This window comes from Ascaphus truei, chromosome 4 (genome assembly GCF_040206685.1).
Source record: "Ascaphus truei isolate aAscTru1 chromosome 4, aAscTru1.hap1, whole genome shotgun sequence".
Lineage (NCBI taxonomy): Eukaryota > Metazoa > Chordata > Amphibia > Anura > Ascaphidae > Ascaphus > Ascaphus truei.
In genome coordinates this window covers 32,015,208-32,039,951 of record NC_134486.1, presented here as the reverse complement: position 1 = coordinate 32,039,951, position 24,744 = coordinate 32,015,208, and the positions used below count along the sequence as shown (strand labels likewise).

At 42.5% G+C, this 24,744-nt stretch overlaps 1 protein-coding gene across 2 annotated transcripts in view; it reads left to right on the top strand.

The window, feature by feature from the left end:
- The window catches only part of FBXO28 (F-box protein 28), a 33,868-nt gene extending 9,655 nt beyond the window's left edge, over window positions 1–24,213 (top strand). Inside the window, exons 1-5 of one of the 2 annotated variants that reach the window (XM_075595519.1) lie at window positions 405–550; window positions 8,645–8,754; window positions 15,906–16,044; window positions 18,529–18,724; window positions 22,177–24,213. In XM_075595519.1, coding sequence (XP_075451634.1) covers window positions 8,657–8,754; window positions 15,906–16,044; window positions 18,529–18,724; window positions 22,177–22,571 — 828 coding nt within the window. In that variant the 5' untranslated portion in view covers window positions 405–550; window positions 8,645–8,656 and the 3' untranslated portion in view covers window positions 22,572–24,213. Of the gene's footprint in view, window positions 1–404; window positions 551–8,644; window positions 8,755–15,905; window positions 16,045–18,528; window positions 18,725–22,176 lie in introns of those variants that run through there. The other variant, XM_075595518.1, reaches the window with a different exon arrangement.
- Window positions 24,214–24,744: the final 531 nt, after the last annotated feature.

Sequence of the window (24,744 nt, the reverse complement as noted above, 5' to 3'; positions counted from 1 at the left end):
CTATGGCTTAAGTGTTGGCCACAGTGTATAATGAGGCTACCGATCTGGCCTGTTTACCTTGTTACTGTGCTATGTGGTGTTTGCAGAATATTGTCGCTCACTCGGGCATCACGCAGTATTCCACAATATTATAATCTGCGCTGTTTATTGAGAGACTCGGGACTAAGTTTTAGCAATTTTACCAAAATCAAATAGAAACCGTAGTAACATTTTGGGGAATAATGCTGGAATCCTGGCTAGAAGGGTATCGATGCTTTACCTGCCATTTAGGTGTCTCCCTACAAACATGTCATTGAGTGCCATACAGGACTGCATGAAGAATTAGCTTATTATGGCAAAGTGAACGATGAAGCTGTGTGCTAAAGAAACCAAACCAACACCTTCTTTTTATTTTGTCTCATGAGCATTGCATGATCTGGCAATTAATGTTCATTAGAGATGAAACTTGGATAACTATAATTGCATGCTGGCTGAGGATATGGAGTCCTGTTGTACAGAAGATATAACTGTAGGCTGGGAGACCATCAATTGATTATAATTATGCAGAAAGGTAGGTACTGCAATAAACACATGGCTATAATGTGACGTTCGCTAATGCTGCTAATTGTATGACTGCATTTTTTTTTTTACCCAAATGAGAAACCTTTTGTCATCTGCATTTTTAACCAACAAAGACACGTTGCTTTCTCGCCAAAATAAGCTGCACTGTGGCTTTAATGTACATCTTGTTAAAATCTCCATGTATTCCTGCAGTGATGCAGCACATCGCATTTTGTGCAAAGGCGATGGTTACAATGTGGCACTTGCAGGTATATAAAATATTGTGCTTGTGTATGTATTATGTTCAGCAACCCACCCATGTGTTATGTTTGTACATTGTGCATGCTTGTTTCCCTGCCTGGAAGAGGGGGCCACGGCACTGTCTTGGAAGTGGGAGAGTGCTCTTTGAGATGCACTTCCAGCTCCTTTTGAAACGTCACTGTGTCTATAGGTTTTGCGTGTCAATGTTCGGTACTAGCTGTTGTCGAACTTCATTTCCCACAAACGACCAGTCACTATAGAAGGAATAGCCCTTGAAAATCTCTAACTAGATTATTTGTTCGGCTTTTTCACTCCGTCTTGGTATGTGCAATCATGATTGTGTATGTATGATTTTATTATACATTAAAAATAGAGAACCGGTCCGAATTTCTGTAATGGTAAATAACCATTATTAAAACTCCTTTATACGGACTGTTTCTGTGGTCTGTGATCTTGAAATGGAACAGCTGTACTTTATACTACAGTTTTGATGGCATATTCCCTCACTGCACCTAGGACTTTTATTCTTGTATACACCGGAGTGGATTTTCAGCCGAAAACTGCCTCTTCGGCATATATAGAATGGCCACAACTATGGTCTCCATATATGGACCATTGCTGGGCATCTACCACTCATTGTCATAAGCAATGTTTTCTGTGCCTAAAATGTCCGTGTACTGCATTTTATCGGTGCTATATATAATGGTATCAAGGAGACCATGATCCTTTATTCTGAGACCCTTTCAAAAGACTCAATGGGCATTAACACAATTTAAATTCATGAAATGGGTATTTTTATATATTATATATTTTTTTGTTCTTAAAATCTAATTTGTGCCCTTAAGTGGGCATATCTGCATTAAAGGGGCAGTTCCACTGAGGAGAAAATACATCCATGCGTACCTGATGCAGATTAAACACAGGAAAAGAGACTGATCACTCAGGGTAACTGAAAGTTGAAGGGAGTAGGAGATGGTTTTTGACATATCAGGGTCACCAAATAACCAGGAAATACAGGGAAGCTGCATGATCACGTGTGCAACGATTTGATGATCGTGATTGGAAATGTCGTGCCCTGATTTAACCTTTAAGTCAACGTTTTGATATCCATATAGGCCTTTTTCAAGATGCTGTCTAGAAAAAAGCCCGGGATGGGGGGAGGGGGGGGGGTGTGTGTGTAACATTTGACTTATTAATAAGTCACTTTGGTTAAGTTACAATGAGTGCCTGTTTTGACAAATAGTCATGTTTTTGCTGATATTGCTACTTTATGCATTACGGAGCACTTGAGGGCAGATGTTCTTCATGTGCATTATTTTCCATACATCCTAATTTAACCTGTGAAAGTGTTTATTTTTATATGTATATACGACATACACACCGTGGGAATGTAATTGACCGCCTTACACATGATATAATCACCCTTAAAGTACCATTTTTTATTTTATTTTATCTTGTGAACAAATCCTCTTGCTTTTCTCTGGGAACACTGGATTCCAGCATGTTGGTTTCTTGTGTTTACCTGTATAACGAATGGTGGCACAATAATTACTTTGAAAACAAAGAACATGGCAAAGAGAACCAATTTACAGCGGGTTTTGAGAACTGAGAAACAGTTCTATCACAAGTACATTGGATTAAGACTTTAAACATCCCCCAAAGCATTTGTTTCCCATGTTGGCTAGTCCTAAAGCGGCTACATTTAACCTAATAAACATACCTCTTTCCTTGGTCAACCGATGTCCTAAGAGGTACTGCCCCTTTAACCTTATCGCGGTCATTGGTTCACTTGGACCCAGATCCACAAAAGGCTGCATATGATGGGCAGTTAAGTTGTGCTATAGCTTAGAACTCTTGTGGACTGGGCCCTGGTGAACTTCAATGGGACACTTTCACATTTAGAAGTGGTGGAGTATCAGAATTCGAACCACTGCACTGTGCCGGGTTTCCTGAAGGTGCATGCCCACCTATAAACTTTTAAAAACAAGTCTTATTTTGACATTTTTATGGGCTTTGACTGTTTTGTGATCGTTACCAAATCTATTGTGATGAGCTTGTATCCTACCTATTTCCTTTGCTCCTAGAAAAATTACAGGCATACCCCGCATTAACGTACGCAATGGGACCGGAGCATGTATGTAAAGCGAAAATGTACTTAAAGTGAAGCAATCCCTTTTCCCCACTTATCGATGCATGTACTGTACTGCAATCGTCATATACGTGCATAACTCATGTAAATAACGCATTTTTAACGGGCTCTATAGTCTCCCCGCTTGCACGCAGCTTCGGTACAGGTAGGGAGTCGGTATTGCTGTTCAGGATGTGCTGACAGGCGCATGCGCGAGCTGCCGTTTGCCTATTGAACGATATGTACTTACTCGCGAGTGTACTTAAAGTGAGTGTCCTTAAACAGGGGTATGCCTGTAATATTTTGCCATCCTTGGCCAACTAGCTGAAAGCTGCTGTGTCTGAGATGTGAATCTCAATGTGCCCTTTTCTGTGGGGCAGTCATACTTGGAGGGCCAGTCCATCTTTCTACGCCGCGCGCGCGGAATTTCAGTTGGGTCAGCCTTTCTATAGAAGGGCCGCGCACGGCAGGGAGAGAGGAGCCGACAGACAGCAGCGAAGATGAAGAAATTTGTGTGATTGTGTCAATTATTGTAAAACAAAAAATAAAATATTTATTAAACTTTTTTTTTACACACACACACACACACACACACACACACACACACACACTGACACATACTTACACACACACACACATACTGACACATACTTACACACACACACACACACACATACTTACATACACACACATACTGACACATACACACACACACACTTACACATACTTACACACACACACATACTTACACACACACACACACACACACACACACATACTTACACACACACACATACTTACACACACACACACACACACACACACACATACTTACACACACACACACACATACTTACACACACACATACTTACACACACACACACATATACTTACACATACTTACACACATACTTACACACACACACATATACTTACACACACACACACACACACACACACACATATACTTACACACACATACTTACACACACACACACATATATACTTACACACACATACTTACACACACACACATATATACTTACACACACACACACACACACACACACACACATATATACTTACACACTAACCTGCAGCTCCCGGCACTATATACATGAAAAGCATGCGGCACGTGCACACGCGTTCGCATAGGAACGCACGGCCGCATGCTGTATAGAACAGCCCTAAAGGAGCCAGTAGTAATGTCAGTATCTTTGTTAAAATCTGAGCCAGATTCAATTCCCATTCTTGTCTCCTTGTGGAAGAAATTTTCTCCTGTAAAATACCTTTATAGCTGTATTAAGCAGACTTTATACCAACCTCAAGGACCGGAATTAATGAATTTATTTTTCTTCTCAGAAATGATGTTGGACTCGGGTTTCAGTGCATCTGCAGTCTTTATAATGCCTTAATATGGGGGCGTAGCAATGGGAGACAGGCAGATGTCTGCTTCTGCTCATGTATAAATGTCTAGTTAAATATTTAGCATAGTAACGGATTCCTGCTGCTTAAAATGTTATGAAAGAAGACGACACAGAACTAAACCTCCAGTTGCTATAAAGGAAAATGTTATTTATGCGGAGAGGTAATCAAACTGTCTTTCATTTTATAGGGTGAGGTGCTTAGGGACTTATTTTACGATGTACACAATCTATCCAATGACATATAAAGAACAACTGGGATTAGAGAGAAGGATTATAAATGGTCCCTTGCAGAAAGGCCAGTGAAAGTATATTTACTCAGGGTTGTGGCATATGCACTTAAACTGTGTATATATGTATAGTAACTGTGATAAGGGGGGTACAAAACGGGGCCATTCAGTAGACGGAGTATTGATTTAGGGAGAGCGCTATTATTATGATCTGGTAGGAATTTATCTCTCTAGAACAGAATTTTTTCAACCTCTATCATGTTGGTATATCTGAAATTTCTTAAATAATGTATTGAGTTCAAAGGATTGGTCATTTACAGCCTACACAGGATTTAATAGAGCACAAGTGGAAAAGTTAGATTTGAAAATACAATGCCACGTGTGTGTGTGTGTGTGTGTGTGTGTGTGTGTGTGTTTTTTTCCCCTGCAAAATGTCTCTTTAGAGCGCTATGTAAAACTAGCAGCGCTATACAAGAACATGCTAATAAATATATTTATTTATTAGCATGTTCTTGTATAGCGCTGCTAGTTTTAGATAGTGCTTTAAAGAGACATTTTGCAGGCACAGGTCCCTGCCCCATGAAGCTTACAATCTGATTTTGGTGCCCGAGGCACAGGGAGATAAAGTGAATTGCCCAAGGTCACAAGGAGACGGCACTGGGAATTGAACCAGGCTCCCCTGCTTCACACTCGGTGTCTTTACTCGCTGAGCCACATATTTGTATGTAGCTAGATGGGGAGGGGTAGTAGCACGGGTTGTAGGTATTGGCCAACCCTTTAGGGGTGCCGGATGTGGATACTAGGCTGGTTGGGAATGATGGCATCCCACCCCGTCTTCCTTTCTTACTGATGGGAAGGGGGGGATCCCCGGAGCTGAACCATGTGAATTTCATCCCCGGAGACCCCCTGGTTCCTAGGATACATGGCAGGAAAATTAGCGCCTGCACTTCTGCATATTTAAATAATCCTCAATGTGGGACAATAAGAAGTTGCAACGGATGTTTTGCCTACTTAAGGAGATTTAAACCGCCCTTTTTCTCCAGGAGTGGCAGAATTGTCGCTACCTTTACAGGGTTGTATCTCGGGAACGGGGTTGCCCCGTAGAGAAAATGAACGTGTGTTAGCCATGAAAACCCTATGCTTCCCCCTCCCTACCTCCTGCCGAGCAGGGGGACTGCTCTTTTAAACAAGCCTTGTGTTGGATAACAGCAACTGTATTGATAACTATGTACCTATCAGGATAGCAGCCCTTTCAGATTGCCTTCCCTCCTCGTGAGGGCTTGTCATGTCACGTCTGCCCTTTGTTTCGGACTTCTCCAAAAGTGGCCATGTTTTACATCTAAAAGCTTGATGGGAGAACAGACTAGTCAATTTGGGTTGTGATTATCCCATTGTGATTGAAATTGCTGCTTTAAAAGTGTGTGAGTTGATAATGGTGAAATGCGGGGTTGCAGACCTGTCTAAGACATGCAAATGAGCAGTGTTCGACAAACCTATACATTTGCACGCCCCGGGCGAGTGGATTTGACATCGTGGCGAGCTCCTATTGGTCCAAGCAGCACACGTGTGGTACTAGGTGGCGAGTAGATTTTTTTTTGTTCGGCGAGTAGATTTTTTGGTGATTTGTCGACCACTGCAAATGAGCATACAGTAATATTTCCATTTGCTATATATATTTATTATTATTATTCAATGATGATTTAACATTATAAACACATTGTGTGAAGCCCTGCTGTAGCATGCTGTGTGGTCCGGAGTTCTCGAATGTTCCGTTCTTGTCTGCCATGTCCTTGTTACTAGGTGTAAATGCCCATTTTTCTTATTTGTAGGATCTAACTAGCTTATTGATTCATCTGCTATTGTGCTAATCTGGTCATTATCTCTTAAACTCCTATTGCAGTTTAATGGCAGCCCCCAAAATCTGCATTTTGAGTGGAAAATATGTCCGCTGTAGGACTCCACAATACATTTAGGGCCATATTTATTTTTTCCAACCTGAGCTACAGCTACAGGCCACTTCCAGCGTATTCATTTGAATGGGTCGCAAGGCACCTTAACCCCTTGAGCATCAAAGGGGCACGATGGTGGTGTCACAGATAATGCAAATGGAAGAGGAGTGTTATTGCGGATCACGTGATCAACACTCTGGAGTATCGGACCCTGTGACGTGGTTGCTGTCATGGGGCATTATACGGATTAAGTCTTCACGCTGCATAGTAATATGGCCCCTCATATAGAACTTGGAGGTAAAAGGCTATACCTGTATACGGCAACAGGGTTTAAATGGACTTGACAAGTCCATGTACTCGAGGATTCCTCTAAAAGTTATCAAGTAAAGGTGGGTTGCTGAGTAGTTCCTTTCGTCCATGTGGAAACAAAGGAGGGATATCTACAGACTAATATTTACACACTTCTTGTCCCATTCCACTCCCCCCTCCCGTCTCATTACTATTTAGGCCGCTTTTGCATTTTAATAGAGCATAGCCTGTTATGTCTTTACTGTTCATTTTCACACTAGGCTACCTGTTTCTGCTTCATCTAATTTCACACTTCCTCAACATCCATTGCAACAGATATCCCTCTTGCAGTGTACATTATTTGTTTCTGTATTTGTCATACCCGATGCACGATCCTAAGGTTTGAAAGCTTGGACCATATCCACTACATGTTCGTCTAATAAAAGGTATGATACAAACTACTCCCTCTCCCTCCTTTTGTTACTACTCTATAAGTTCTGACTGATACAGGGACCAGAAACCTTGAGCAGTAGGTCGATACTGTGCAGCTTGCAGTAATTCATTGAGCTAATGGACTGGTGTCTCCTTTGTATCACAGGGCCGATGAGACATTGTTACAGGATCTGCTCCTTGGATTACACCAGTTTTTTGAGACCTTAATCCTGCTATTTTACAGCAGGTCTTTCGACCTTTTTGGGGAAGGGTTGGTTTTACTCGTCAATACCTTATTTTCTTTACCCGCTGTGTGGGGTATACAGAGAAATATAACCAGTGTCTCCGCACACAGGCTGGATGTGTGCTTATTGTTGTGGACACAACTGGACTGTGGATGCTTTCTGTGCAATAGCATAGTTATGGCTTCATTATCAGTACAGGCGCATGTGTTGACGTGGTCCAGACGGCTAATATTCTGCCCCTAATATCCACAATATATAGACTGGAGCTCTGTAAATGAACGTTGGTGCGTTCAGTACCTAAAGCATCCTTGCCTACTCCTGCATTGTCCATGCTAACCTACAACTTGTTGTACTGGAATGGATTTGCATATATGCAGAGATGGTCTCTGCTTACTAACCGCACTAATACATCTGTGGAGGTGTTTGGGCACCATGCACAGTGATATAACAGACCTGGGTCCGTTTTTCGTGTGGTGTTGAGGTGGGAACATTTGCCTGACAAGAAGTGTACTATAAACTGTATCATGTTCCATTTTTGCCACTTATCCCTCCCTGAAAAATGATCTGTAACTGTTGCTTTGTAACCGACATGCTCAAGATGGATGCCCCCGGCTTAAATCAAATACTTGAGGTGCCCACTAGATGTCAGCATACAATGAATACACTGATAGACTGAGCTAGCTGTGCAGTCCTGGGCCAAACTCAGTCAATGAAAGACCTGTTTTTAAAGGAGCAGTCCTACATATGTATTTTTAACAACTTGGTGTAATTGGGGCTCCCTTAGATTCAGCCACCCCTTAAAATTACTATTTTACTTATTTATAGGCCTATCCAGTGAAAAATGAATGCTGTGGTTGTACATTCTTTTTAATGTGTAGTAAAATTGTTGTGGATCACTCAAACCTCTGAACAAAAAAAAGGAACTGGTAACGAATGGTGTGATTTCACTCACTCGCCAGCGGAAGATCAAGTATTTCCACATACACTAATCACAATTTTTTTGCATCAGAGGTTTAGATCTAGTTCTGTTGTGTATTCGGACTATACCTTGATTTTATACTGTGATTGATCATGTATTTAATAGCCAGTCTATTAAAAAAAAAATAATAATAATTGTAACTTTTTTTTCTTTTGAATGTCCCTTAGATTTGCAAGCGCATGGATTTGATCTGTCAGCGCATGCTGAATCAGGGGTTCCTGCGTGTGGAGAGGTACCACAACCTATGTCAGAAGCAAGTCAAAGCGCAACTGCCAAGGTACATGCTGAACTGTCAGGGGTTGAAGTCATTGTCCCTGAGGCTATTGATGATGGTTCTTCCCCCATGGATAATTGTTTGCCAAAAAAAGTTAAATGCGCCGTTGTTAGTCTCTCATCCCCCCCGTCAGTCCATGTATTGCAAGTTGGTAAAAGAAAAGCATTTGACTACTTTTAAAGAAACTGGTATCGGATGAAGACCCTTAATATATCAAGATAATTGAAATGAAGGGACCATATGTATTTCTGGTCTCAAAATGTTATCTAGAAAATATCCAGAATAGATTAGTCGACCCACTTGTTACACTTGTGGGTTTCAGGGAAATTACATACATGGCCACGTTTTCAGTTCTACCCAAATCTGACCCCTGCACTACAGAGTTGGTCATCAACACAGGATGGAAGAAAAGGCGTAACCCCAAGAACTACAGGGCACTCTTCTGTAGGGTTGCCCGTCAAGTTTGTTTAAACACAAATCCGATGCTGCCGAGCCGTGGATGCTAATGGGCCCTACAGCAAAGCAAAGTTGTGCATTGCCGATATCTTCGGCAGCCATAGTTAAAGGTTCAGTTCCATTTAGTATCAGAATTGATTATGGTCAGTTTGTGGAGGGTGAGGGCTTATTGCAAGTCCTTTTTTTTTTTTTCTTCTTCACACCAGTAACAATGTTATCCGATTTTTAATAGATGCCCACTGCACGTCTGAGTGCTATTTAGCAAGGGCCAAAATGATACTGTGAAGATGATGGATGTTAAAACACCACCTTACTATTACTATTTTTTATCAACTAAGCTTTCAAAAACTCTCTTAAAATACTTGAACTGATGTTAAACAATGCTTCCTTTATCCTTAAAAGTGGCCCCAATGTAAGAGCTTCTTTAATAGCCTCCATATTTTGAGATGCTGTTAAAGATATGCTACATTTTCAAACATGCATTCAAAAGTAGGACTTGTGTAGCTGGAACTCTTAATATATTGCTGCTTGAATATTTGTTACGTGGGATTGCACCATTAGAAATGCACAGGGCATGTTGCTGGACCGGTGACTGGTAGCTAATATATCTGACATGTCCGTTAGACCCAGGAAAGGCAACAGGAGTCAAATGGCAGATGAGATGGGCACAGGAACCATATCCGAAGTAACCAACTTATCCCGCACACCAGTGTCGGATGAACAGGAGCTTTAAATGATGGTGCCATGTGTCCTCTCGAAAGGATTTCCTTACTGTCATGTAGTATAATCCCAGGAAGAGTAGTAGACAGTCGCACACCTGGAGACAAATCTATTCCAGGACTCAACTGGTGACCCGCAGACCAAACGCGAACCCACGAAGGGCCGTGATGTGGCCCTTCAACTCTCGGCTACCTAAGCAGCTAGTATGAAACGAGCAGGAGCTAAATGCTAAGTTTCACTCAAACTCACTTGTAAGTTAAGTTAATGTAACTATTTGTGGTGCAGATGTTCATCATGATTGCAAATGTTTTAAATATAATTTGCAAGCCTTTTAAATGTATCTAAATGACATTGCAAACCTATGCCTGTGGCCCTTCTACTGCTAAATGTTTTTTTCTGATCTGGTCCCTCTGGATAACTAGTTGAAGAGCTCTGGTCTACTTGGGCCGTTTATTTCAAACAGGAGCTGAGGACAATCTTTGGGGGTGGATGGGGGGGGGGGGGGTGGGAAGAGAGAGACCCTTCTGCAAATGCTGACCTTTCTATAATGTTAAGATGTGACTTGGTCTACTATTCTTCCCTGGTCACAATGACTGGGTATCACTGCAAGGTGCATTGCTACCCCTCCTGAGTAGTGCAATTTTCCGCTCTGAGAGATGGGCTAGATCAGGGGTGTGCAAACTTTTTTTTTTTTTTCCCCGCGCGCCCCTGCCTGCTCTCCTTACCTTCTTGCGCCCCCCTCCTTCCTGGTCTTTGGCTTCAAATTACGCTGCGGGATCACGTGACCCCGTGGTGTCATTTGACGTCGTAGCGATGTCGCCGAAGACAAGGTAAAAGACATTGCAGAGGCCTCACGCAATCCCCTCTGCAACTGCCGTGCCCCCCCTGAAAAATCTTGCGCTCCCCACTTTGCGTACCCATGGGCTAGATAGTATAATCTGGGCTCATGGTCAAGACCTTTTTCCAAGTGTACTTATTTTCAGAAGGTTGTTTTGTCATGTTACCAACCACATGCAAGGTTTTTTTTTCCCCCCCTCAAGTATACAAAAAGGCAAATTCAGAACACCAACTTCAGTGTGTATTTGGTCTTTGGGGGTCAATAATATTTGTTTATATACAATAAACTTTTAGAAAACTTGAAACAGCATTAAGGTTGGATTCCTCGGACCTTATTGGGAATAATGTCCCAGGGTGGGCCACCTGGCAGTAAAAACGTATTGGTTATTCCTAAAATATCAGGTGACGTACTAATCTTGCTCAATGTTAAAGGCCTCAACTCAGTAAAGAAGAGAGAACTAGCACTACAGGAATTTGAAAAATCAAAGGGAGACATTATATTTATACAAGAAACCCACTTTAACTCCCCCTCCCCACCCAACACATTCAAAAGTCTATTTCCCCAAGCATTTTATGCATCCTCCCCAAGCAAAAAAAGAGTAGCCATCCTAATCAGGAATAATGACCCTTTCACCCTCACCAAATCACACCCCGAGCCAGACGGAAGGTTCTTGGTGATCCAGGGAACCCTTTCGGGTACACCGGTTACCATCGTTAACGTATACGCCCCCAACGAAAACCAAATCCCGTTTGTAAGAAACCTACTCGAATCCCTAGAGCAGCAATCCCTGACCTCCCTGATCATAGGAGCGGACTTTATCGTGGTTGCCTCACATGCGCAAGACAAATCTGCGCCCCCAACCACCCCTCACCCGACAATCCCGCTTACTCCTCGTTCCATCCAATCACAAAAAAAGGCCAAAAAATGTAGGGATATTATGGAGGAATTTTCTCTGGTAGATATATGGAGGGCTCCGCACCAAGGTCAAAGGGTCTACACCTTCTTCTCCCTCCCTCATTAGTCCTACTCAAGGATCGACTATTTTCTAGGCACCAAAAATATTCTCCAGGCATCCTCCCACTCGAACATAGGCCCAATTACCTGGTCTGACCACGCACCTGTCGAGCTCACCCTTTCTCTGCCCTTTAAGAACAACCCATACAAATGGAAGCTGAACGACTCCCTACTTAACTGCCCAGAAACAGAGATTGCAATCAGGCAAAAACTTTCAACTTTATCCCGAATCAATGCAGGTTCCGTCTGAGCTCCAGCAATGTTGTGGGAGGCCCACAAGCCTCGATTAGAGGCGATTTTATCTCGATCGCCTCCTATAAAAAAAAAACCTGAAACTTAAGCTGCAAAAAGATCTCACAGAAAAGATCATACAGCTGGAACACCAGCACAAAATCAACGCATCCAAAAAACACTAAAACAACTAACCCAAGCCAGAACAGATTTAAAACAAACACAGCTTGAGGAGGTGGAGAGAGCACTGAGGTGGACCAAACAAAAGTTCTACGACAGGGGCGAAAAGCAGACAGGCTCCTGGCCGCTAAACTTGGAGGCATCCGAGTTAAATCTCAGATTCCCAGAATTCGCACGAAAAATGGGCAAGTCTCGTACATAGAGAAAGAGATATAGCGCAGGAATTTGCGAACTTCTACTCTGAACTGTACAACCTTCACCCCCCAGATCGAGACCCGGTAAATCTCGAAATAATCTCACAATACTTGGAACAGTGTAATCTCCCCTCCCTCTCTGAAGAAGTAGAAAATTTAAACAAAAAAATCTCCCAGGAAGAACTGTCCAGTCGCGTTGGTTCCCTTAAGTTAGCCAAAACAACTGGACCAGACAGATTCTCTGTCTATTATAAAACATTCATGCCGACTCTTTCCCCCTATTTGCTCGACATGTTCAACTCCTTTCTGGGGGGAGAACCGATCCCTTCCACTATCACTGCAGCAAATCTGGCTATCATCCACAAGGAAAGTAGAGACCCTCTCCTGTGCGGTAACTATAGGCCAATCTCCCTACTAAACACCGATGTCAAAATCTACAACAAGATCTTGGCAAACGGGCTCAATCCATTTCTCCCCCGACTCATCCATATCGATCAGGTAGGCTTCGTGTCAGGTAGACAGACCTCTGACAATACCCGCAAAATTGTGGATATCGACCATGTGCATCACACCGGAACCAAAGCAATGATTCTGAGCCTCAACGCAGAAAAAGCGTTCGACAGAATCAAATGGTCATTTTTAGACCAAACGATGCTGAGGTTTGGCTTCTGTGGTCCTTTCCTGGAAGGGGTCAGGGCCATATACCAAAACCCTACAGCGTATGTTAAGCTCTCAGGTTGATTTTCAGACCCCATCACCATCAGGAACGGGACCAGACAGGGTTGCCCACTGTCCCCGTTGCTATTCGCTCTAACAATCGAACCCCTAGCGGCCAAAATCAGAGAAGAAAAAAGCATCAAGGGGATTCGAATTGTCGAAAAAGAATATAAAATTTCCCTGTTTGCCAACGATGTGATCCGGACCCTTGCTGACCCCCATGTTTCCCTCCCTAACATCCAAAGATTATTAGACCAATTTGACCTAGTCTCTGACTATAAAGTTAACATGGATAAATCGGAAGCCCTCAATATATCCCTCCCAGACCCGATGTGGAAACTATTACAGTCAAATTATAAATGTGGAGCTCCACTCTCATCAAATACCTTGGTGTGAAAATGTCAAATTAATATAGATCACTATACCAACATAATTTACCCCCCCCCCCCCCCTCCCTATTTGACCAGATCAAAAAAGATCTGGATTCTTGGGAAAAGCTCCAAATTTCCTGGTTCGGAAGAATAGTATCAATCAAAATGAATGTCCTCCCGAGACTACTCTACTCTATTCCTTCCAAGCTGTCCCATTGGCGGCCCTAAAAAACATCCAAGCCCTTATATTCCAAATTATTTGGAAGGACAAGAGACCGAGGGTCCCAAGATCGGTGATGCTATCCCCAAAAACGAGGGGGGCGTGGGGGTCCCCGATGTGGTTTAATACTACCTTGCGGTGCAGCTGAAGCAGGCTGTAGTTTGGAATTACGACCCGGCCTCTGCCTGTTGGCTCGCAATAGAGTCTCATTACGCGGCTCCCCTACCTCTTCAGGTGGTCCTCGGGGAGTAAGGAGGGAGGACCGCGGAGGTTTGACCTAGGGGCAATGAGATGTACGTGGGACGTCTGGCTTAAAAGCAAAGGGAAGTATGCCTGTTGGCTATCCCCTCTCAACTCGCCTCTATCTTTGGAAACCCAAACTTTCCGCCTTGGTGTTCTCAAAGACAATTCGACCAATTCCAGGGTCTCCGTATCAGGCTGGTTGCTGATCTGCTGAAGAAAGGAGAGATCCTTTCCTTCCAGGAACTCCGAGACAAATATCAGTCTCAAGATCTTCATCTGTTTAAGTTCCTGCAAATTAGGCATTTCCTCGTATCGCTTTCCCAAAATTCCAAATTCCCCGCACTAACTAGATTCGAGTCCTTATGCATTAAAGGCACCTACCAGAGGGGACTGATCTCGGAGATCTATAGGGGGATGGAGTCGGCATCCAAACCACCGATACACGCAAAAATGGTCCGCGGACCTTAACCTAACATTAGACATAGATAACTGGGAGGATGTCTGGGAGTCGGCCGCTAAAACTTCAATTTGTAGCATAACAAAAGAGAACATCTACAAAATCCTATTCCAGTGGTACCTGACCCCAGCTAGGCTGAGCCAGATCTTCCCCAGCACGCCTGACTTGTGCTGGGTGGGATGTGGTCAAAAGGGGGCATCGCCCACATTTGGTGGTCATGTCCAGAGGTAGAGGTTCTGGACCATGATCCAGACGCTTCTCTGAGAGACATCGGGGTTACTATTCCCTCTAGACTCTGTGACCTTCGTGCTGGGCAAACCTATTGATGGCCTCCCCTCGCCACTATCCAGGTTGGTCTCCTCCAGCCTTACTGCGACCAGATGCCCGGTCGCAGTGGCCTGGAAACAGACCAACGCTCCTGCAAGAAGCATGGTAATCAGAAGGATAGACGCAGTAATGTCTATGGAGAAGCTCACAGCCATGCTCCATAAAAAAAGAATGCTGCCGTTCTGGAAAACTTGGGATCCCTGGCTCGGACCGCAAGGTCTGGGTCTGCACTAAGCCTAGAGTGAGCGGGGAGGTGTAGGGGCGGGGGCCCCCGAGGATTCTCGCCCCCTACCCCACTCCTCTCTCCCCATCCCTTATCTGTTTGTTTGTCCACCCCCCTTCTTTCCTTCCTTTCTTCTCTCTTTCTCTTAAAAAAGAAAGTTTATTGATCAACATCTCGCCGAGCTCAGTCATGTTGTCATGTGCCCATGACATTACTGTACTTGTGTATGTACGTGTTTGTTGCCAATAAAAAAAGATTGATTCAAAAAAAAAGTATCAGGTGACATATGAAATATAGCAAATAGAAAGTCTGTCCTGCGCTCTGGCAGTTAATACCAGCACACTGTGGTGTCAATGTGAGTCACATGGAATGGAGCAGGGAAGTATAAACGGACCAGGAGATAGGTCAGAGCTGGGAAGGGAAACCTTACGTATGTAAGCTCACAAACCTCGGTCCTGCTCTCCTCTGAGCTCCGGTTCTAGGCGTGCAGCCTTCTGAGTGTACAACATGGAAAGGAAAGGATCCGGTGCCACAACCTGTGACAAACTTCAGGGCACTTCCGGGTTATAGAAAAAGCTTTATTGGGACCTCACGAACACACGGCTACACCACAATCTCGCCCTCAACGCGTTTCACGCTAGGATCAGCGCTGATCCTAGCGTGAAACGCGTTGAGGGGGAGATTGTGGTGTAGCCGTGTGTTCGTGAGGTCCCAACAAAGCTTTTTCTATAACCCGGAAGTGCCCTGAAGTTTGTCACCGGTTGTGGCGCCGGATCCTTTCCATGACATCTGAAATATAGTGGGGGTTTTTTTTTTTTACATTTATTTTTAAGGTGTAGTTAAATATTCTCTTGGGGCAACAAATCTGTTTTACAGTTAAATTTACTTGTAACTTTGCTATTTCCACATGTTTAACCCTCACCAATTAGCTTTTTTTTTAACGTCATTATTCGTTCTCTTTAGGCGAGAATCGGAAAGGAGAAATCACTCGTTGGCCCGCCACGCTGATATTCTTGCCGCGGTGGAAACCAGGCTTTCCCTGCTAAACATGACCTTTATGAAATATGTTGACTCCAATCTTTGCTGCTTCATCCCTGGAAAGGTAATGACACCGTTGTTGCTAGATAGGCGTGAATGAAGTTGTTTCAGACACGTCTGCAGTAAACCATATCTATTGTTAGTGTTAGGCCTAGGGAAGTGTGTATGTGTATAGATCTATACAGCTGTGAGGGGTGGGTTCAGTGACCCATTTGGGGACAGGTTAGTTTTTTTTGTTGGTAATATTACTTAAAATTCTTATTCTTGGTTGGTGAATGTACATCGTGAATAGACCATACATGCTCGTATTGATTTAGCAAATGTCTTATAAAAAATAAAACGAGCCTCGGTTTAGAGAAGCTTCATTACTTTTATCTCCATCACATTGTCAGTCTCCTAATGTCCGAAGAGACACCGCAAAGTTGATACATTTGTATCACTATTTGTGTTCGGGTACCTTTTTATTTTCACATTTGTTTATTACATAATTGTAATGCAATACTTTCATATGAATGGTTATGGGAGATGCACAGCCGTTGTGGTAGAATATCCATACATAAATGGAAACTAATTCTTGCTCTAAACACATTACTGTTGCATGTAATGACCCTCACACAACACAAGCTGCATAGTAATGTCTTAAATAGCAGCCAGCAGATGGAGCCAATGTACTGTGTGTGAGCCTACAGCTTCACATTTCCAAGCCATTGTCATTCGTTTACAGGATGCCATGTTCTGCTGTGTATTACCGTGCGAATAAAACATTCAACTACAATTATAACACACACTGCTTTTCATGGAGCAGAGCACTCCCTAATAAGCCCCAAAGGGTGGAAGTTATTTTCAAAGTTCATTACGTTGACTTGGCATTTCAATTCAGATTGTTTTTATATGGTAATCTTTCTTAATCAGGACTCCTCGCTACTTGCCATCAAGAGTACGTATGTTTGGCAAGAGAAGTATCATACACTGGTGGAGAAATCCCAACTCATCCACGTTGGCCCAACTGTTTTTTTTTTTTTTTTCCTTTAAAAATATTTGATTTACTAAATAGGTTTAAAAAAAAAAAATGTTTAAATGATGTTATAAATATAATTGTTATCCCTTCATATTAAACATTAAATAATTGCTCCCTTTAGATTCACCACCTGGATAGGTCAGGGGCAAGTGCATGGAAACAATGGTTGAGTTGACTTTATTTGTTTATGCATCTTTTGAAATGGGCAAATGTATATATCTAATCCTTCTAAAAGTGGCAAGGGGTGTTCAAGATCATCTATAGTGGCACTTGTGCTGGTACGTTCAGCCATATTATGAAAGCTTGAACAGTATACACAGTTAACGTGAGAAAGGTACTTGCCAACGTGCAAATGAGGCAGTCATCGCAAGTAAGGCTTCAACCGCCCCCCCCCCCCCCCCCCAAATATGGAACAGACGGGGCGAAAAAATGGCCCTAATTTTCCAAAGACCGTATTGTCGCCGTCAAGAAGGCAGAGAGTGCTAAGAATTCCCGGAGGTTAAATAAAAGCAGTCGCTCAAACCTCAATCTGGCTACCTACAACTGCCGGACTCTCCAGTGAAGCTGCACCGCAAGAACTAGAAGACTAACTTGAAAAGATTAAATGGGATATTGTTGGTGAAGTATGCAGAAAAGAGGAAGGCCTCATTGAGCTCAAAAGCAGGCACGATGTCGTACATTAGAGGTACAGAAAGTGGAATTGGCGTGGAATAAGGTTCATTAACCAGCGACGGCAAAACAACATATTGGAGTATGAAAGATAATCAGAGCAGCCAGAATTAGCATTGTTAGCAGTGATCCAGGCTTCAAATTATTCACGTGTAGTACAAGACTTCTACTATGAAATTGACCAACTTTACAAAGGAAATTGTTACCAAGACCATTGAGATTTCAATGAAAGATTGATGCAAATGTATTCTTCCCCCCCAGCTGGTTGGGGAGTGAGCAACGATTCTGCTGGAGCCTGTTAATTTCTACCTTTTCTGAAACTCTGTTCTTTTACCATCGTTTCTTTAGGGAAAAACTGACGACACTAAATTAGTTTTGCTTGACCTGAAGCGGGTAGAACTGTCAAGCTTGTCCTAAAATATCAATTTAGGCCATATAAACGGGTATCGCCTAGTAATGTAGTTCTCATTTAGTGTGCACTATCGCATCTGAATTAACAGGGCTGCCTCTAATGCATGTAGTACAGGCAATCGCCATGTTTGTAATTAGTATTGTGATGCCACAATACATTAGAACTAAAAATACATGTAGGCGTTTAAACTTGTAGCAATGTCCTAACTTGTTTGCAGATTTTATTTTTTTTAATGTTTATGTCCCAAGAAATCTGGTCATGGGTTCAGACCCCTCACCAAAAAAGTGAGTAAATCAGGAAATTCTCAGTCCTTGAACCTTACATTCTTTGCTCTGAATATATAAATTTAGTTTCGCTTAACATTTGTGTGGAAAACCAAACCTTGTTTAGTTTACTTTTGAAAGTGCCATTTATTTCTGTAAATTAATTAAAAAGTTTTGTAATTTCAGGTTATTGATGAGATCTACCGAGTTCTTAGATATGTCAACTCTACAAGAGCTCCCCAGAGAGCACACGAGGTCCTGCAGGAGTTACGGGATATCTCCTCCATGGCTATGGAATACTTTGATGAGAAGATTGTTCCCATCCTTAAAAAGAAGCTGCCTGGTTCAGACGTGTCTGGGCGTCTGATCGGATCTGCCCCAGGTATCGACTAGGCCATAATAAAACATTGCTAAGCCTAAGCCAAAATAATACCAAATAAATTCATAGCGGAAAGAGTCGCATTTGAGAGGGGTTCAAGTGTTGTACAAACACAGCAGAATATGAGAGATAAATCCAAAAGATCGTGCTTCCAATATCCAGGAAGATGGTACACTGGCGACACACTTTATTCGAGCTCGGCTAGTCCCACGAATTCGGGTATACCCGGGTGTATTGAGGTTTGTGACTGTTTTCTGCCCGAGTGCATTGAGGTATTTTCCATGCAGGGATTGAAGCATTTTATTCCCGCTGGCTGCAATACTGCACAGTATATATATATATACTGCATTACAATTCATGAATTGATGCCATCTGGTAGACACGCGAAGCATTGCAGCCTATTAAATCCTAATCATTATCATTTAACAGATCAGCCGCTCGTCAGCCAGGCATGAACCCAGGCTGGGAAGGCAAACGCAACGGGGCTTGTCAGAGGTGAGGAGCGGCGCATTCCAGGTATCTGCCAGGTACATACTGGGTATTTGCTCGAATAAAGTGTGTCGGTGCAGTAGCAATAGGGCTAGAATGTCCAGCATTTGTATTTTTCTAAGTTAGGCTGAGTCCATAGAGACTGCAGCCGTGCGGAGGCGCGCTGAGGGAAAGCGGGTGCTTTCCCTGGCCTTAGTTTGCGCGCCGACCGGGGACGTGTCGGGGGGGGGGGGGGGAGGGCAGTGACGTCACGGAGCTGGTTCGCCCTCATTGTATAAGACCTACGCCTCCGCACACTTGCGGACGCTTGCACGAGCCCCTGCTAAAGCCACTCTCATTGCGGCTGCAGGGGCTCACTGACCAGCGTCAGTGCGCCTTAGCCTCCAGCCCTATTTTCGTGCAGTGTTCTACCATTTTTTTTTTTGCTCTTCTGTGGTACTGATACCGCTGGTACTAGACCGGATGGATACTTGATGCCCTGTGACTTTTGAGCCTCTGGTTCCTGAGAGGAAACCCGGGCAATTGGAAAATAAGCGCAATTCTCAAAAAAGAGAAGGCATTTTTAATTTTCCACAATTAACGGAAATGTCAGCGGGTGGGAGTAAATCTAGATGTAACAATTAGCAGCCCTGCAGAGATGCCCAAGCTACAATATTTCACTGGGCCATATGGATGGGCCACTAGTTGTGTTAGAGGGGGAGCCTATGAATATAGCTAGTTTGAGACGGCTATTATAAAGCTGTTGGTACTGGGTGATTTGCTGTGGTATAAAGTAAAATAATTGTTTTTGGTTTTGATGTTGAGTACATAAAACTAGGTACAATAATTAATTAACATTTTACATACAAATTCATATCGGAGGTAGCATTGGTAAATTAAATATTATGGCTGTAGTAATAGTAGGGGAATAAGTTTCATTTGTTTTATTTTAAACTAGGTGACTTTCTTTTGGCACTGCAGAGCCCCGGCCTTCCAGATGTATTTATTTTGCGCACTATAGCTGTCACATGACACATTTTTATAGTGCTGTGCATAAAAATCTATTTGTGCAACAGAATTTCAATGATCTATATTGAAGTATAAAGTGACAGATATAATGGGGAAACTGAAAAGGAAAAACCTCTTTCTATAAAACACCCTTTGTACTGCCCCTTTAATACATTTCGAAAAACCTTCAAAGTTAAGATATCAACACAACATTTTCAAAATGCCATAAAGTGTGGTTCATACCATGGTGCTGGCTGCATGAACTCTCTAGCTGCCACACGTTGCTCGGCAATGCCTTCCAGGCCCTTCCGACAGTAAAAGGATCAACTATTTCTGTAGTGATCCAGGGTTTTTATTATTTGTCTTTTTTTTAACGTGATAACCATTGTTTTTTTTACGGAGACAAAATGGCTTTCTGCTCGTGTTAATAGCTCAGTCCATGCACCACCTAGCACCCTTTGAAATGAGCTTTGAACGTGCAGGTATTTAACTTTTTGTACCGCAGATGTCACTAAAGCCTAGCAAAGGTAAAAGAAACATCAGAATTTGTGCATAAATATTTGGCTTTTCTTTTTTTTAAATCTGAATATATGGAAATATGTCTATGCAAACCTGGCCAGAAGCATTGCTTTTTATTTTGTTTGCATAGTAGGCTTATTCCATGTAGCTCTTGCCAATGTTGTGGTATAAGAAGTACTCAAATCTTTATGTAAAGCAGGGGATCCCAACGGGAGTCCACAAGATTCCTCCCCCCCCCCCCTCTCCAAAGGTCAGGTTTTCAGAATATCCTGCTTAAGCACAGGTGGCCTTATCAGTGGCTCCGTTGAAGACTGACACGTGTGCTGAAACAGGGATATTCTGAGAACCTGCCCTGCTGGTGGCCCTTGAGGACTTGAGTTGAGAACCCATGATGTAAGGTATTCAGTAGCCGGGATTAAACATTCATGTCACCGGATCTGTCTGCAGAATTGTGATCCATGTTCCCAGTGTGTATCGGCGCACACTCTTTGTGGTACAATGGACACGTGCTCAGATACACACAGCCTTCCTATTGGCACAATAATCGTAACAGCTGTTTGTAGCTACAGGCAGTCCTCGGTTATCCGACACAATGCGTTACTCAAAATGGCGTTGGATAGCGAAACGTTGTAAAGCGAAACACGTTTTCCCATAGGAACACTGTTTAAATGAAAGGTTCCGTTCCTGAAGGCATTTTTAATGCTAAAATACACAAAATATTTTACGCAGACAATAAGATATGCAGCACACACATAAATTATATAATGCATATACTGTATTATATATATAATATAACATAATATATAATATAAAAATATAATATATTATATAGTATAATATAGTATAATATATACACATAAACAACTTTGCAAAGCGTCATAAGAGCGTTGGATAAGGCGTTTTGGCGTTGTAAAAATGAACATAGGTATGCATTGCAAAGCGTTGGATAAGCCATTCGTTGTAAAGCGTAGCGTTGTAAAACGAGGACTGCCTGTATGTGCAAATTAAGAAAAGCATTATTCCTTTTAATTTAGACGGTTAAGAAAATCAACCGGTGGTATTTTGCACGTTCCAGGGCATGAGATTTTTTTTTGGGGTGGGGGGTAGTTTTATTGTATCTTTTTCTCCATTTTGCCTAACTAAACTTAATGGAATAAATTTTGTAGCACCATCTTATAACTAGGTCTGCAATGTTCAATTAATTTTCATGACACAGCACTAGACAATACTTTTTTCCCGTAAGTGTTCATCAATAAATACATAAAAATTATTAAATATTAGTCTCCTGTTCAGTATGCTGTTGAGATGTCGTCTTGTCAGTGAGGCTTTTGATATCCCTCGAATTGAGCGAATATCTTCCCTGACAAGGTGTTTGATTTGATACATCGGTAAGGTAGGTCAACTGTATATATTGCATCTTCCATGGAAAGCTAATTAAATCTTTTTATTTTATTTTGTAGTTCCAGGACCATCAACAGCTCTGAGTACAATGCAGCTTTTCTCAAAGCAAAACCCCTCTAGGCAGGAGGTAACAAAACTGCAGCAGCAGGTCAAAGCCAATGGCGCGGGCGTGACCGTCCTGAGGCGGGAGGTGTCAGAGCTGCGCACCAAGGTACAAGAGCATCAGAAACAACTCCAAGACCAGGACCAGAAACTGCTAGAACAGACCCAAATCATAGGCGAGCAGAATGTGCGCCTGACTGAGCTAGAGCGCAAACTGCGCGATGTCATGGAGAGCGCTGTAGGCACCTCCTCTGGAGCAGGCCAAGGTGACGACTCCCCCCGCAAGAGGAAGAAAGTGGTCGAAGTGGTGGACAGTCCTAGGAAATCGAAGCGTCTTCGAAGCAGAAAGTAACAAAGTAAATCCTATTCCTGCAGAAACTGCTTAGTAGCTGGCATCGTTTTTGAACAGGGCATTGGTTAGAGACCAAGGTGCAATTACAGAGGCTTTGGCTGGGTCGATTTCCCTCCCTTGATGACGGGACATGTCCTAAATTTCCAGAAGATGAGCTCTTGGCTTCCTTTGCAATCCCAGTTTTAATTTGAGGTCGTTTTTAGAGCAGCAGTTCATGTTTAAGGTCTCCGAACATGAGCACACTATGAAAATGAGAGGACTTCCACTCCACTAAAGAAGAGGTATTCAGCACTCCTCCAAGAGCCCTGGCCAGACGTGTTATGGGTTAACCAAACTCTTACGTTCATAGTTACGAAAAATTCCTACAATATGTTGATGATCTCCCAAAGAGTGTTGTAAACCACCATTGCTTTAAAGCTGCTGCTTGAACAGACCCCTAAACCTCTGCCATTTGTTAGTCTGCGGGAATGGCTCAGCCTGTCCCACTCTTTACAATGTTCTCGCCACAAATCTCCGCTCCTGGTTTTCATCGGAAACTGACTTTTTTTTTTTTTTTTTCCTCCCCCCTCCATGTTGCAGACATGTTTTCAACAACCATATTTTGTGGGTACTAATGATAAACTTGGTATACCTTTTTTGTGTTGGGGTCTTCCTGTTTCAAGTGGCTTTCCGCCCTTTGACCTGTCCAGGCATAGGTCAGGATTTGCCAATCCGCAATGTGGATTAATACAAAAAGTTAACTGCTATTGAATTAAATGGCAAGAGGCTTATTAAATCCCCTGCCATAAAGTGCTGCAGCTCAACCCCGTTATAGCGCGATCCATTACAACGCGAATCCGCTTATAACGCGATGCAGGCGTGGCTCCCAATTTTCGTATTTATGAATACATTGCAACACGATTATTGGTATTGTATGTACTTTATTGTACAACGCATACAAATGTACATTATTTCTAACGCGATCCGCTTATAGCGCGATGTGATTCTTTGGACCCCAAGCACAGCGTTATAAGGGGGTTGAGCTGTACTTTCTAATCGGTTTGTTCTTGGTAACCTACTGTAACTCATTACCTGTTTCCATGTTGGCATCATTGTACATTGGACTGTTTGGTTGGGATGTTACCCTGGTTTTTTTTTTTTTTTTTTTTTTTCCCGCTTAAGTACAAAAAATGGATAGACCCCATTCGTTTCAGTTTAAAACTACAGTACACATTGTTGAATTCCACCAGTATCAAAAGAGCAAACTTTTTAATGTTTCACATGGACTTGAATTGTGCATACTGTATGTATGTGTGTATACATAATAATATAATTTTTCTCCTTGTGGTTCAGATTTCATTTTCCCATCTGTTTGACTGCAGTCTCTGTAATTTGCAATGCATTGTGGGATAAACGCACCACCCTTGCCCTGTGTTTGTCTTCAGAGTAAAGTCAGTTTGTTCCACCATAGATGCGTCAAAATCTTGGAGCCCAAATCCCAGAGGGAAAAAGTCTGACTTTTCATAGAAAGACACTGGCCCACTTTCTAAAGAAATCTAGAGTAGAAACGGCTCTAGAAGAACGATATAAAATAAGTTGTGAAAAAAAGTGATACAGTACATGTGTATTAAGTGAATAAAATAATATAAATAATATCCCAAAAGTCTGTTTGTCCAAATGCTACAGATCCTGGTGCTGGGAATTCACTGGGTATAATTGGGAGCGTGAAAAGCAAGGGGATGAAAACAGTCCAGTATTGCAGTGGTGATGCACTGTGTATATTAATAATTTATTTGCATACACACTGTTATACTTGTTTTAAGTGACCTTATTGTCATGGTTACCACATTTCAGTAATTAACTTTTAAAACCGAAGACCTGTCATGAAATACAGACTAAGTCCATCAATACATGTCTGTAGTGTGTATTGCAGCACCCTCCAACAGTGAAGGGGTTAACTCGTGTCTGAAATGCAGTTGGAGCTTTGTGTACCAGCACATGGTCTTTTTAAAGGTACAGCACCATTTAGCTCACACGAGAAGGCAAACATTTTAGTTATTTATCTTTCCTCTAGTCCACCATGGCAGCCACCATGAATGGGTAACTATGTTCCTCCTACCAGATTAAGACAACAAGGATAGTGTGTGTCGTATATAATGCTGCCGCCTTCCTTCTGACACCTCTTTGTGATCTA